Source organism: Suricata suricatta, chromosome 1 (assembly GCF_006229205.1).
Source record: "Suricata suricatta isolate VVHF042 chromosome 1, meerkat_22Aug2017_6uvM2_HiC, whole genome shotgun sequence".
In the NCBI taxonomy this organism is placed as follows: domain Eukaryota; kingdom Metazoa; phylum Chordata; class Mammalia; order Carnivora; family Herpestidae; genus Suricata; species Suricata suricatta.
In genome coordinates, this window is record NC_043700.1 from 41411587 (window position 1) to 41427150 (window position 15564).

General features: G+C 52.6%; 1 protein-coding gene and 1 long non-coding RNA gene across 3 annotated transcripts; one reads left to right on the forward strand and one right to left on the reverse strand.

The window, feature by feature from the left end:
• Nucleotides 1-1432: 1432 nt before the first annotated feature.
• PHYHIP (phytanoyl-CoA 2-hydroxylase interacting protein) lies at nucleotides 1433-12498 on the reverse strand. Its single transcript, XM_029937341.1, has 5 exons — nucleotides 12415-12498; nucleotides 8559-8752; nucleotides 7178-7352; nucleotides 5216-5333; nucleotides 1433-3571 (listed from the first exon to the last, which is right to left on the reverse strand). Exons 2-5 carry the CDS (start codon nucleotides 8721-8723, stop codon nucleotides 3037-3039), a joined length of 993 nt encoding a protein of 330 aa, XP_029793201.1. The 5' UTR covers nucleotides 8724-8752; nucleotides 12415-12498; the 3' UTR covers nucleotides 1433-3036.
• Nucleotides 8636-13582, forward strand: LOC115289812. 2 transcript variants are annotated; one of them, XR_003907817.1, is made up of 4 exons: nucleotides 8636-8917; nucleotides 9458-9512; nucleotides 12931-13101; nucleotides 13427-13582. It is a non-coding gene; the product is annotated as an uncharacterized LOC115289812 (long non-coding RNA). The 2 variants fall into 2 exon arrangements; XR_003907815.1 differs by lacking the exons at nucleotides 8636-8917; nucleotides 9458-9512 and adding an exon at nucleotides 12632-12784.
• Nucleotides 13583-15564: the final 1982 nt, after the last annotated feature.

A 15564-nucleotide genomic window follows, 5' to 3' on the forward strand; every position in this document is an offset into this window, starting at 1 on the left:
TGTGAGATTGCGCGCCCGCTCGCACGTAGACCTCTTTTCCCTCCACCAGGTCGGATTAGAGAGATACAGGCCAGAAGGGACCCCAGGGCAGATTCCAGCGAGTGCCCTGACCCAGCTCTGATGAGTGCCTCGAGCAGCAGAGGGCTGGCAGTGTGCCAGAGATCGGCCATCTGGAGAGAGGAAGGAGAAGCAGGCTCTCTGGAGAAACCTGCGTGTGGCCCCACCCCCACCCCAGTTCGCTGCCTTCATCCCCCACTAAGAGGACACTGGGAGCCAAGGTTTCCCTAAGAAACCCAGAGGGTTCACAAAACGAAAATGAAAGCCTGCACCTCTTGGAGGATTCCAAAACCCCCTCTGGGATGGGCTGGGGGTGTCCAGACTGGAGGTGGAAGGATGGACCTTGGGGGCCACTCCCCATCTGTGGAATTCTGGACAGGGGTTCTGCCCACTACTCCTTTAAAAGAAGGCTCCTTGACATTTGTGACTCCACAGCCCCCCCTGGTGTTATTCGGAATGGAGGCGCAGCCTTGGTCAGCCAGAAGACAGGAGGAGACCCTTGAGAGGGCCACGTATTCAGATGGGCCTGCCCATGTCTTACTGCCCAGGTGGCCCCTGGCATACACAAGGGAAGACAGGACAGTACAATGGGAAGATTCCAGCCTCTGAATCAAATCCAGGCACTGTCGCCTACCTGGCAAGCCTTTTAACTTCTTTGTGCCTTGGTTTCTTCATCTGTTAAATGGGAATACTACAGCAGAGGGCCATTGTGAAGACAACATGAGCTGATGTGTGTGAAAGCACCTGGCCAGATGCCTGGCCCATAATCGGCCCTCAGGAAGTGGTCGTTTGCCCTTCAGCTTTCCCCTAGCCAAAGGAGACTGTGCCCCAAGCTCTGGATGACATATGTTCAATTGGCCCGGAGCCCAGGCAGTGTCAGGGAGGTGACTCTAATTTTTCTGGAGCTTTCCTACTCCAGGAGAGGATCATTTTAATAAGTCCATAATAATAGACGCAGAGGTGACTCAGATCTGCAAATGAGGAGCCCTGCTGGGGAGGGGACATTTGGGCTCTGGGGGAGGGAAATTCAGTAGCATCTGGGCTTGATGCAGTGTCAGGCTGCTGCATTGGGAAGGGCTCCAAACAGGGGACCTTGGTTAGGTCTCCAGACTGCTACAGGTTCTCCTCTAAGAAGCCTCAGTTTTCCCTTCTGCAAAGTGCAAGCTTGTAAGAACCAAAAGACCTTCAAAGTCCCTTCCAAGCTAGAGATATGGCTCTGCTTTCTGAGCTCTGCCTCCCAGAGCAAGATTTGGAACACCCTTGGAGATAGTTCCAGATGTCTTGTCCCGGGGGGCATCCCCATTTGAGTTCCTCTGTGCTTGTGCAACTTGCCTAGCCAAAACTACCCCTCCCAGAGCCCAAAGAGAGTCAGGGCTCTCAGGTCATGGTGGTTTATTGATGCAAGCACAACACAGGCGGGTGTGCCCCCAGCTCAGGGCAGACACAGGGCCAGGGGAGAGCAGTGGGCCACCCCCACGGCAATGCTGTCAGCAGAGGGAGAAGAGGTCTGGGAGCCCATGTCTTCTCCTCCATGCATCTCCCAGGGCCCCCAGACCTGCTCTGCGCCACAGAGACAGCTGACCACACCACTCCCTGTGGCTACACAAGAGGCGACCAGCTGTCCCACCTGTGCCCTTACTGAGATATGGCCTTGTTGGCCTGCTGGCCCCTTCTGTACGTCATCACAGAAATCTGGCTGTCACTGTGGGGGCTGTTGTCTTCTACCTGACATCACCTCCATCAGCCCCCAAACAGCTAGCCGCCTCCATCCACACCTCTACCCGACCATCCCCCCAACCTGGTCCGCTTATCTCAGGGGTCCACCCTCACCACCCTCATGACCCGTACAAAAGTAGGAAATTGGCAAAAATGCTGGGAAGCCCAGGAAGATATCATCCAGAACTCCCCATGGAAGGTGCTCTCTGCCAACAGGTGCTCACAGTGGGGAACAGACAGTGCCAGTGGGTTGGGTGTGAGGTGCGGTGGCAGGGAAGCCACAGTCCTGGTCACACACAGGCACAGTGCAGTCACAGCACCATGGCAAAGAGAGCGAGCAAAGCGCACAATCAGGCAGGGTGCCAGGACTCTTAGGGAAATCCCTCAATTCTAGTTCCACACTGGGTCCCCTCAGGGCGTGAGGCCGCCCACTCTCCACCAAAAGGGGTACCTCTGGGTCTCAGGGGTCTCTTTCCCCCTCCTCAACCCCAGTGGCTGCCATTGTGAGAACCAGACCTCAGTGCTCTGAGCAACGGAGAAGGTATGCTGGGGTATGTAACATCTCCAGGTAAGAAAGGAAAAGTCCCAATAGCCTGGAGCCCCCAAAGCCGAGAGGAAAGGGAGGGTCCTTTTCTAGAGGACAGGTGGAGAAAGGAAGGGACAGCTCTCCCCATGCAGGAAGAGGGTGGTGGGAATCAAGGAGCAGCTGGGAGGCAGAGCGGTGCAAGAGACTACACGTATCAAAGGGGAGGGCCAGGCCTCGAGTGGGAGGTCTCCGGCCCAGCAGAGCGGGGAGGGGCATTCTGTGGTTGGCCCTGAGTGGGATGGGCGGGGCTAAAGAGGAGCGCCCCGCAGCTCTCAGCTGCGCCTTTTGGGGCGGGCAAGCTACACGTGGGCTTCGGCCAGGGTGGGCTACTCAGCGAAAGCCCCCAGGCTGCGAATCTTCGTTAAGTGGTGGTCAGAATGAAGCAAGAAACAGCAGGACGGGGAAACCGAGAATGGGGAAATCTCCAGAAATCTACCCTCCTTCCACCAACCTACCCAGGCTAAGGAGCCTTTCCAAGTCTGGCAGAAGTTGACTAGGCCACGCCTACCAAGGAGACCACCCTCTGTTGCCTCAAACGCCTGCGGGTGGGGGAAGGGGGAGGCGGTGGCGTGGAGGGAGCGGGGGGCAGGGGAGAGAAAGCCAGCTCCCTGAACCTACGCCACCCATCGCCACCCTGCCTGTCATCTCTCCCTAGCCCCCCAGCTCCCCAGGAGTCCCTAGCGGCCCACACTGATGTTGCAGGTCTTGCAGCTGGGGTCTTTCTTGGCGTCAGCAGTGGACAGGCTCATGAGCTGGTGCCCGCTGATCTCCCCTAGGGTGCCCAGGGACAGGTCGACGGGCTCAGTATAGATGATCTCCAGGATGAGGTCCTGGGCATGGCGGAAGATCAGCTCCCCATCCTCCACGCTGCAGGTCAGGAATTTGTTGCAGGCAATGTCCAGAAGGGGCAGGCGGTCACGGCAGAAGCGGTCCCCCAGGGAGCCCTTGGGGGCCAGCACCAGGATGGCATAGTGGTAAGCTGTGTACATACAGTAGAAGTCCGCAAAGTAGAGGTTGGTGCTGGGGTTGAAAAGGCGCTGGGCAGGGATCTGGAAGCGCCAGCGGCCGTAGGGAGAGTCCTGAGGCGGTTGGCCTGTGTTGAACTCTGTGTTGCAGCTGAAGAAGACACCGTGGAGCATGCCGCTGGTTGGGGAGCCATGGCTGCCGCTGTTGTCCTTCAGGTAGGGCTGCAGCATGTTCCCACAGTGGGTCCTACCCACACCCCGGGGAAAATGCCAAAGGGAAGAGAAAATGCTTCTGGTTAGCTGGGCTGAGGCTTGGCTGCTGTGTGTGGTTGAGAAGGGAGCCAGCTCAGCACCCAGCTCTCCCACCCACTGCCGCCTCCATCAGTCACAAATAGAACATTCCAGAATGTGAGATCAGGAAGAGCCCTGGAGATGGGCTGATGCAGCCCACTCCTTCACAGAGGAGACATCTGAACCTACCACTGCCCAGTTTAAAACCCTTTAATGGGGCTTTCATGAAAAGCAAGGCCATCTCAATCTGGCCTTTCTAACCTTGCCTCCCACCACCCCCACATCCACAGGTAACATCTTGCGGCCACATATGAACCCCAACTTTCCTGCCTTTGTGCCTTTGCAGTGCTCTTCCCTCTGCCTGGACTGCCTTTCCCACCTCCCTCCACCTAGCCTGGCAAATTCCTAATGGTCCATCAAGGCCCAGTATAGGTATCCCCTGCTCCCCAAAATCTTCCAGAAGCATCAAGCACTCAATAATTACACATACTCATTACATTCCTTCTGTCTGTACTGTCCCCTCAATAGACTCTGAGGTTTTCAAGAGGGGGGAACTCTGCCTTTATTCATCTTTATATCCTAGCACATATGGGTGCTTTCTGACTCTTACTTGCTGAAAGAGGAGCTCAAACTGGGCCAGTGAGCTCACCACACACCTCACTGCCTCTCTTCTTTAGTACAAACACCAAAGACCTTCCTTGTTCCCTGCTGCCCTGGGGTAGGGTCAGAACAGCCCACCCCAGCTGAATGCAATGACAAAGACAGTAAGAGTAGCAGTTTGCCCTAGTCCAGCCTTAGAAGGACATGGACTTAGAGCACTGTCAGCAGGCTTGGGGGGGATGGGCAGCCCCAGACCCAACCTCACCCTTGCCTGGTCCTGGATGTCTCAAGTAACTAGTGACTTCCTGGTTCTCTGGGCTTCAGGCTCTCCACCTGTAGGCTAAGTGGGCTGGACCAGATCATCAATTGGATCGAATATTTTTGGACTACAGAGCTCCTCTTTCTTCCCCGAAGGAAATTATACATAGGTGGTTCATAGGCCATAAAATTGAAGCTGCTCCAGCTGAATGATAGGTGTGGGGCCCACCAAGTCTCAGCCTGATTTCTTCAACAACCCATCAGTACCCCACCCCCACCCCAAAGTGCCCCGAGATAGCTTCCTGGAGCCTCCAGGCTCTGCAGCACAGTTTGAAAACTATGACCCTTCATGCATGGAAACCTGTCACTCTGTGCCCTCACCACCTCCCCCTGGAACCCAGGGCTTGAACTGGAGAGACGGCTGACCCTTGGCATTAGAACCCAATGAAAGGAACTGTCCCAATGGAGGAGCAAACCGAAGATCTAGTTCACCCAGGCCAGTTAGCATGACGCCCCCAGGAAGCCCCATCCTAAGGAGAGCCCTTTCCTTCCCTGGAGCCCAATCCCAAACAGCCAGATCTCCCCCCAGAGCCAGCCTGTGATAAGATGTCCTGGGGACTCCGGGGACTCTGGTGTCTGGCAATGACAAAGTGGAGGTGATGTCAGACAGCCAGGGCTGTGTGGGCAAAGCAAAGCCAGGGGAGGAAGGAAAGACCCAGGCCCTCCTAGGGCCATGCTGTACCTGGCGTGCTGGAAGTACTCCTTGTGGTGGTTGCGGTAGAAGACAGAGAAGCGGAGCATACGGCCTGCGATCTGCTCGGCCTTCTCCTGCAGCTGGGCCAGGTGTTCCTTGGCATAATCTGCAAGAGTCCAGGCTGGTAAGCCCAGGGCCAGGCTGGGCATCGCAGCCTCCCACACTCCCACCGTGCACACTGAACACCAGCCCACGTCTGTCCTCAGAGCAACAGGAGATGCCAAACAGTCACAACACCTTGGACCACATAGAAGCAGGTCAGGTGGCCCAGCTGGGAAGATGCACAGCTGGATAATGTTTGTCCTCATCATCTCTGCACCCTCATTGTCAGAGGCTCAGGGCTCTGAGTTAGAAAGGGGCAGGGGCTGCCCAGTTAGACAATCATGCTGGGGGCCCCAGGAGCTATAATCATTGGCCATCCCAAGGGAAGAGGACCAGCAAGCAAAGGAAGGCTTGAGAGGGAAGAATCTGAGGTCTTCTAGAGAGGACTCAAACCCAGTAAGAGGCTGTGGAAGCCAGTGGAAATTACAGGCGGAGGCTCATGATGAGACCACAGAGCACTAAAGTGAATGTTTAGCAGGACCAGGGACTGAGGCAGTGACTGCTTCTGCATCCCAGGCAAAGTAGGGAAGGGTGGAAACAGGAGGGTAAGATTGGACACCTCCCAGGGCCAGGATCAGAGTCTGGGGCCCTGGGGCCAAGGCAGGGCTGCTGCTAGCCAAGACAGAGCCTTTGTACAAATTAGAAAAAGGTGCCCTTTCCTCCTTGCTGATGCAGCCCTGGCCAGGGTGCTGGGTTTGGCGAGAGTTAGCGCGGACTGGACTGCAGCCATCCCCGGCTCCCTGGTTTGAATTAAACTCCCAGTACATGTGGAGCTTTGGGGTAAACCAAGAGGCTTTCCCCGCAAGGAGTGGGAGCACCTCCAGAGAGTGGGGTTTTGCAGCTGAGCTAAGAAAAAGCACCACTCAAAAGAGAATGGCACGTCAAGGAGACTTGGGGCATAGGTCTTGGCAGAGGATGGAGCCAGCAGCTTCAGAGGCCCGGGGCTAAGAATGTTCCCTGCCCCTTCCTTGTGACAGAGAGAGATCTGGAGCAGTTCTCACTGTGGACACCAAAGGAATGGAATATTGTGGGGCAGATCATGGGTCATCCACAACCAAGTACACATAAGCCTGCTGTTTGCTCATGCTGGAATTTGCCAACTGAATTCTGCTAAGAGGTGTGCAGGACTATTGAATAGAGGTCATTTTCCCAGGCTAAGTGGAGCCTCAAGAAGAGAAAATGTGATTACCAACTGAGTATCCATCTATCGACGGTAGACAAACAATATGTGGTCCATACATACTATTATTCAGCCTTAAAGAGGAAGGGTATTCTGATACATGCTCAACATGGACATTGTGCTGAGTAAAATAAGCCAGTCACAGAAAGACAAATACTGTGTGATTCCCCTCACATGTAGTACCAACAGTAGTCAAATTTACAGAGACAGAAAGTGGAATGGTGGTTGCCAGGAGCTGGAGTGAGGAGAGAAGGGGGAGCTACTCTTTAATGGGATAGAGTTTCAGTTTGGGAAGTTGAAAAAGTTCTGGAGGTTGGCCGCACACCAGTGTGAAAGGACTTAATACTGCTGAGCTATACATTTAACATTGGTTAAAATGGGAAGTTTTGTGTTCATGTGTATTTTACCACAATTCAAAAAACTATGCTTGCCCCAAGCCAGCAAAATAACTCCATCCCTGTACGGAAGTAGTATTGTCAATGTGATTAGCAGTGCTCACATCTGCCTCCTATGCAGGTTTGTGGGGGGCCGGAATGAGTCTTGTCCATGTGTATCTCCCTGACAGCCTGAGCATAGTGCCTGTATACAGTAGGCGTTCCTAAGTGTGTGCTGGGGCAGGATCATAACCAAGTCAGATGTGTCAAAGCACCAGGACAGCAGGGCCTCACCCCCAGTGCAGAACTCGACCGTCTCACTCCAGCCGGACACCAGGTACTCTCCATCACTCTGCTTCACGGCGGTCTGCACGGCCACACTGTACTCTGTGCGGGGGCTCAGGAACCAGTGGCCTCTCACTGTCATGGGCAGTGGCACGGCCTTGGCCACAAGCTTGGTGGGGACATCCTGAGAAATGGGATGCAGATGGAGAACCAAGAGTCAAACTGGGGGTCATGCCTAATCTTGGCATTCTGCCAGACCTCATACTCCCCAGATGGCCCCTGTGCTGCCTGAGGGCCAAATTCTTCAAGATTCAATGGCTCGGTGCCCTGGCCACCATTTTCCTGAGGAAGCAAGCAGTGGCCATTGAGAAGGTCATACAGATACCCCTCCAGCCTCCACCCCTCCTCAGTGTCCCCTGATGCCCATTCTCTTGGGAGCTAGGGAGAAAGGCCACTGGGGTGGAGTCCGAAAAGTTGAGGGCGGAGAGACCTCTGTTTTCGAGGGAGACTTCGAGAGCTCTGCACACTGCAGTGCCGTCTCCAAGGCAACGGCAAATGCTGAGAGCCAGGGAGGAAGGGAAAATATCCTTATTCTTTGGGGGGGAGGGTTAAGGGGGTGGTGTTGAACATTCACGTCACCGTGGCAACTGGCCTGCCAAAAGACACCCAGATCAGGAGAGCCAGTTCCAAAGAGAGAGAGGGTGAGTAACCCACATGATACAGTCGCCGTGGGAACCGGCTCCTTCCCACCTCATTCTTCTCCCTGCATCTCTGCCAGCTCGAGAAGGTGGGAGCCTTCCTCCTGCCCACCCCCACACTGCTCTGACCCAGGGAAAGGACACTCCAGCCAGTGGAGAACTCTGTCATGTTCCTTTCCCAAATCCAGCCACCAATAAGCCAGAGGGCCAGGGCCAGGGAGGATCACAGGGGCCTAAGAGGCGTCACTAAGGACCAAGCAAAGTGCCCCACCCCTGCCCATGGCCCCAGTCACCCAACCAATCGACAATAAAGCTGCTTCCTGTGTCGGGGGCTTTGTCAGACCCTGAGACGCCAGCCCCAGGTGTGATATCTGTGGCCCCCCAGGTTTTTCTGACCCGTCTGAAGCCCACTCATGATGCCAATAATGGTGCTCATGGTGGCCAGGCCCCAAGCCAGACACCACGCAAACATTCCCTCACCAAAGCCTCTCACAAACCTGCGGGGGCTGGCATTATTATGCCCCTTTTACCAGTGAAGGGACTTGGAGAGGCTAAAGATCTTTCCTAAGATTACACAAGGCAATCTGAACCAGGCTTCTCTGATTCCCAACGATCATCCACAAGCGTTCCATCACCTTGCCTCCTTTAAGGAGGGGTGTAAACAAGAGGCCCTCTGCACACCCTCCACTCACCCGGTGCTTGAACTTGTTGGAGTTCTTATTCTCCTTCTTGTTAAGGTCAATGAAGTAATGGGTGACCCTTTCCAGGTCACTGTTCTCCATGGCCCAGGAGATGCGGAAGGAGTCGCAAGTGATATTGTTGACCTCGATGCTGTGGGGTGTGGACAGCAGCTCCATGCTCCCCTGTGGCTTGGCTCCAGTGGGGACTGACGGGAGAGGAAGAATTAGCACCTTCCTTCCCACCACCGAATTTTCTGGAATGTCTTGCTCCCAGCATCTCTTGCAAATTGGGACCTTGGGAATCTACTGATTACACCTGCCTCATCTAATCTGATGGGAAGATTGCATGGGAAGATGGAGTAAGACCAAAGGTGGGATGGGGTGTCCCTCGCTTGGGGGCTCTTGGCTCTTCTCAGAGGGGTCTGCAGAGCAGACGGCACCTGACAGGTGGCAAAGGCAGTGGGAATGCTACAGACGCCAGGCAGGACAGATTTGCAGCAGATGGAGCCGAGGAGGGGGGCCCTCAGCCAGCAGGCGTGAAAAGAGAAAGGGGTGGGGGTGGAGAGAGCTGTATGAGGCGTGGGAGAGACAGGAAGCACCCACGGAGGAGACTGGTGTAAGGGTTGAGGCGGGCAGAGGGCACTGGCAGCCGAGAGGCCAAGGGTGCCAGGTTGCTCTGGTTTGGGTCTCCTTCCTCTCTAGGAAGAGTCTAGGGAGGGTCATCAAGACACAGGGCTGAGAGGACAAGTGCCACACAGATGCACTTAGATACACTGATGGCGAGAGGGGGCAACATGGGCCACAGCTCTTCTTCCACCCGTAACTTCTCAGCTATTCCTCTTCCCTTTCAGCCGATCCTCTGTTGCTTGACTTGTTAAAATAATTTGTTTTACCTCTGACATTTACTGCAGGCTGACTATGTGGTAATAACTGCACAAGCATCATCTCATGTAAACCTCACAATAGGTAGGTATTCTTTTTATCCCTATTTTATTTTATTTTATTTTATTTTATTTTTTAAGTAGGCTTCACACCCAGCACAGAGCCCAATGCGGGGTTTGAACTCAAACCCCTGAGATAAAGAGCCGGACACTTAACTGACTGAGCCACTTAGGTGCCCCTATCCCCATTTTACAGATGAGTTAACTGAGGGGAGGAGTACTAAGCTGCCAAAGTCACACATCCTAGAAAATGATTTGAATTCACGTCTGATTCCAGAGTTCAAACTCTTTAACATTAAGCCAAGGTTGTGTCCTCTCACGTGTGTGTGTATGTGGGTGTGTGTATGTGACATGCGTGGCATGTATATGTGCATAGGTGCACATGGTTGTATTGCTATTTCTTTTCCTTCCTTCTATCCTTCCCTTTCAAGTAACTGCATTTTCTCTCATCTTCTTCTTCTCTCACTTTTGCTTCTTCTACCCCAGCTGCTCTTCCAGGTATGAAAGGGCCATAGCACGGTCACGCACCTCTGCTTTTGCTAGGAAGAACTGACTCTGTCCTTCACTGAGGCCTGGCTCACAAGGTCTGGGGAACAGGATGGGGAAGGGGAGGGAGAAGGGAGGGACTGTCTCTGAGACAAGAACACAAACGTGGGTTGGACTTGCTCCGGGGCATTTGCTTAACGCCCAGTGGAGCTCATGCTTTCCTGCTTCTTTCTCAAGCCCCGTCCAAGCACACCTCAGCTTTCTGGAATGTGGTTTCCTTTTCTCCCCTTCTACTTCTTCTCTTCTCTTTGCCCAGGCACTAAGGATGAGGGTACCTTGTGCCTTCGAAAGCAGGTACTTCTATTTATAGCTTCCAAAAGATCCAACCCACACTCTCCTGTCAATTAAGCCTGTTGTGGAGCCTGGTACCTCTAAATTCATCTGTGGGCTGCCTGAGTGGCAGGCAAACGGTGAAGACTATGGGTGATGGCTTTTACCTATTCCAAGGGGTTCCCTGGCCCCTTGTTCCATTTGAGCTTCCTACCCTAAAGCGTGAACCTGCCGGTTGTGAAGTCCAGCCAAATGCCGGTGGCTTGTCACAGGGAATTCTATGGTAAACAAGCATGGGGGAGCTACCAGGTCCACCCAAAAATAAAGCAGGATAGGACTGGTAAACAACTGGATGATAATAAACCAGTTTGCAATTCATGGGGACAGATGTGGAGACTTGGGGAGTTGCTATCCTCTGGGCTCCCTGTGAAAATCTCTCCAGGGAGACACACGCATGCACTCACATGTGCGCACACACATGCAGCAACACTCCAACACAGACATACTTCCACCCTAGAAAGGGCCTGAGCCACCACCTCCCATCCTCAGGGGATTCAGTCTCTGCCTACTCCATGGATGGGCACCTACTCCTGCCTCAATACTCCTCTCAACAGAGTCTCCCCCAGAGATGGGGCAGCCATCTTTGCAGGGGGGTCTCTCCATGACCTGGCTCATCCTTTCCTTTCTGCAGTTCTAGAAAAGCTGAGATTACTCCCCCATGCTAGTTTGGGAGTGTTTGTGAGTGACACCCGGGAGAATAGCATAGCCACAGTGGACCAAGGCTGGGTGTGAGCCCCAGTTCTCCAAGTCCAGGTGACTGAGGAAGGTCAGGGCGTAAGGGACAGGTTGAGACAGGACCTGAGAAACACCCACACTGTCAAGACAAGCATTACACACCCACACACAGACAGGCACATGTGTGCGTGCACACATATACCCACGTACACATGCACCAAATGTGCCCACCCATACCTGCTGCACACGGGCTGCACACACCTCCTCAGACATTCTTGGTTCCACGCACTCACCTACGCACTTGGGTACCTCCACCACCTTCCACATTCTAAGAATGTCCCATAGTTTTCCCTCTATAAGCTGTCACCTCCACACAGACTCACACATGTTCGAGTTCACGGCTCACACACACACACATATACAGGCACACATTCTCACAAGCTATATTTGGGGGAAAAAGAAAGCCACAGGCACGTGCTACCTCCACAGTAGGCATGCAACCCATATGCCTGCTTGCACATACATATGTATTCACACGCATATCAACCTCTGCCCATATTCTGTATCCTGTCTGAAGTCTTCTCCAGGCTCAAAGACCCCGACTCTGGAAATGTAGTTTGTCTCTGGCCACACTCTGCCAGCCCTGATCTTTCCCATGCCAACAGGTTTGCACATCTATGTGGGGCTGCCCACAGACAGTGGCTTCTGCCCACACTCTCCACCTACCTACCCCTTTATGCTCTGGAGTTGCCCCTCCCCACATAGAAACGCTTTGGTTGTATGCATTCCCTCCTTCAACATGTACTCCCACACACATGACAAGTGATATGTGCACCCCATAAATATATTGCCTCACACTGCCCCTACTCACATAACCCAGAGGCTACTCAGATAAGTGACCCCCCCATACCTCACGTGTACAAGAAACATATGTTCCTAAACATGTCACTCAGCAGTGGAAACCCACACATGTGCATACGTGTGTGCACACAGAACTATCTACGCAAGCAAACCTCCAGGCTCCTCGAAACCATGCATACATGCCGTACACACGGATACCCCTTGCCCATGCCCATCCAGAAAAGCCACCCTCAAGCCAGAGAGAAATCTTTCCCCACCCCACTGTCCCTGTTGGCATCGCTGACTGCAGCGGAATGGTCACGGGGTGACTAACTATGGTGCCCTGGGGACTGGATCCGGGGGTTAACCTCTTTACCAAGGCCCTGGGGAACAGGGGACAAGGTCGTTGGCCCTGGCGATCCAGGTGGGTACCATAGGTGGCGACAGGCCCCTGGTGCCCCCAGTTCCTAGCCCCTTGCCACCTGAGTCCCTCTCAGAATTGACAGCAGGATGCTCTGGGGAGAAAGGGCACTCACCTGGCTCCACCGGGCTCTGCAGAGGAAGACCTGGAAGAGAAAGAAGGGAGAGACCTCTGTGTGGATGTGCTCCCCAGGGAGAGGGGCAGCGGCGACGCCTGGGTCACAGACAGCGGCGCTCGCTAGCTCCTCTCGCTCCTCTTGAGGCTGCCAGAGAGGCTTCTTCCATGCCCCGGCAGGCAGCTCCTGCCTGGCTCCGCAGCGCCCTGCTGCTGCCCCCAGAGAGGCGATGTTCCCAGCCGAGCGCAAGGAGAGGCAAGAGCGAAATCAAAGCAGCGTGGAGGAGAGAGAGAGGCAGAGAAGGCGAGAAAGAACGAGAGCCAGACCGAATCTGGCTCCACCAATGGGATCAGTGGCTGCCCAGCGTCAGGTGACGATAAGCAAGCTCGGTCCCTGATCGCTCCGCTCGCTCTCCTGAGCTGGTGGGAGGGGAAAGGGCAGAGGGTCTCCCAGGAAGCTACGCTGATGTCCTCAGAGATAGCAGCGGTGGCTGCCACTTTTTCCTTGTTTTTCCAGGACAAGCTGCCCTCAGAAGAAGTCCCTCTAACACACCCGTACTTGGAAATCTCTCACTTGAATGCAGCCCCCAAACTTTAGGATGCTGGGAGAAGGGTGGAGCTGAGCCCAAAGGCTTGGGAGCCCCTAAACAGCGATTCTGATTGGGAGAAGGGAAAGGGTCCAAATGAGGTATGTAGGGGTGGGATGGGGTTGGTTCTGTCTTCAGTCTGGGTTCTCTCCTCAGGGACTTTGGCTGATCCATGCCTCCATTTTCTTACCAACTCAATCAAAAGATATTAGATCTACAGTCCCAGGGATCCCCAATCATCTAGGGAGCGTCCTCTGGCTGCTTAGGTGTCCCTGGGGAAAGGGACAAGAGAAAGGAGTTGTTGGGCAGTGAAGGGTATGCAGAGACAAGAAAGGGGGTGGGAAGAACACACAGAGAGCCTGGAGTGTTTTCATCCCAGCGAGTCATCTGGGCCAGGGAGAGTACTATCTGCTCTCTTATTGACAGGAGGATTTTCTACCACCAAAGGAAAACCCCAGAGAAGCCACTGTGAAGATCACTCAAGGAACTCTGAATCAAGCAACCAACAGTGACAAAGTGTGCAGGGTGGGAAAGCATGGGCTTTACAATCAGATACCATTAAAATTCTTGTTCTCTCACTTTCTAGCTGGGTGATCTTGGACTAGTTACTCAACCTCTCAGAGCTTCGAGTTCTTCATCTGTCAAGTGAGATTATAAATACTGTCATTATTGAATGAGAAATCATGTAAATCACTAACCTGTGGGCCTGGTACACCAGAAGTCAGCTATCAGAACTGTTATCATTGCCATCGTTATTGACAATGTCTGCCTGCAAGGAGCCCACAGTTTTTTAGGGGGAAAAGGATGACATAGAGAAGAAGAAATATACAACTAAATTGTAGGGTACAGATAAGGATTCAGAGAAGAAGTCTGAACCAGCTTGAGTACAGGTGGAGCATGGCTAAGAGACCACGGAAGCAGGAGCATGGTGGGGGTGAGGAGGGCAGCAGACAGACCACACAGGTCCCGGCTGAGGACTTCAGAGTGCCACAGAAGATATAAACTGAGTGCACAGGACCCAGGGACTGCAGACATCTGCAGGCAGTAAAGGTTAGAGGAGGTGACAGCAGACAGAACATGAATATTTCACAGAAAGCAAAGACAAGCAGAAGCCAATCCTTCCCTAAATGGGTGTGGAGAACCTGAGCAAGTTGGGTCAGATCCTGAAGCACAGAATGCAGTGTGGTGTGTTATACTGAGACAGGATTAAGCATTCCCTTGCCAAACAGAAGAAGGTCCCACCCCTTGTACACCTACACCGAAATGTTGCAATTCCAAAGAGATGCAAAATGCACTCTCATAGTTATGGGCAGCATCAGACATCTGGACCCAAACCTGGCCCTACAACTAACCTGAGGGGTGGTGTGAGGAAAAGTCAGGTTCTCTGTGACTCGGTTCTCCCCTTAAAAGGAAGATGAGCCCCAGCACACCTCTGCCTCCCACCTTCCCAGGATGGCACTCGGAGACTGCATGAGATCATGTGTTCCAAGCGTGTGAACAATAGCCATCTGAATGCGCTTTTGTGGAGCTGTGCTGGCATCAGGTGAAGGCACAAAGCCTCTCAGGGCTTTTGCTGCTTCTTGCCTCTGAGGACTTCTCTGCAGATCACATGAGAAAACACATGGTAAGAATGAAGCTTAGCAAGCCAAATATAAGTAACTCTGTATGAAACCAAGCAACCAATGAGATGCACTTTTGTTTAATTTTTATTTTTAATAACTTTTTTATTACACTAATACATGATCACTATAGAATGATGAAAATTTTTAATTCTAAAATTTAGGGGAGAATTAAAATTGTTCATTTCCTCACCATTCAGATGTAGGCATATGAGATGTATATTTTATTAACAAAAATAGAAAGTATAAATACTGTTTTATAACCTGGCTTTTTCACTCACCAATACCTTTTCTGTTTAATACATAGTCTTTCTACAGTATCGTTTGTAAAATTTTTTAAATGTCTATTTTTGAAAGAGAGAGAGAGAGAGAGAGAGAGAGAGAGAGAGAGAATGCAAATGGGAGAAGGGAAGAGAGAGAGGGAGACGCAGAATCTGAAGCAAGCTCCAGGCTCTGAGCTGTCAGCCTGACATGGAGCTTGAACTCACGAACTGTGAGATCATAACCTGAGCCGACTGAGCCACACAGGTGCCCCAGCAGTACTGCTTTAAATTGTTGTGTATGCTCTATTAGAAGATCACATCCCTTTTTTTGGAGCCAATCTCCTACTCTTCTTCTTATTTTATTTTTATCCATTCTAAACAACACTACAAAGCACATTCTTATAGCAAAACTCTTCCCATACCTTAATTATATTTCTAATAAAATATTAAAGGGCATAGACTTTATTTGGATACTGACTTAAACTGTTCAAAAACAAACCCTGTGTGACAATTGGGCAATTTGAATACTAAGGGGGCATTTGCTAAGTTTTTAGGAATGATAATGTTATTTTGTGGTTATTTTAAAAAAGAATGTGGGGCACCTAGGTGGCTCAGTAGGTTGAGTCTGACTTCAGCTCAGGTCATGATCTCATGGTTTGTGGGTTCGAGCCCCACGTTGGGC

Coding starts and splice junctions, on each gene's coding strand:
- PHYHIP (XM_029937341.1), bottom strand. CDS start 8,723: ATGGAGCTGCTGTCCACACCCCACAGCATCGAGGTCAACAATATCACT. Junction 5,334..7,177: donor GGTCGAGTTCTGCACTGGGG/GTGAGGCCCTGC, acceptor GGACTCTTGCAG/ATTATGCCAAGGAACACCTG. Junction 3,572..5,215: donor GAGTACTTCCAGCACGCCAG/GTACAGCATGGC, acceptor GGGTGTGGGTAG/GACCCACTGTGGGAACATGC.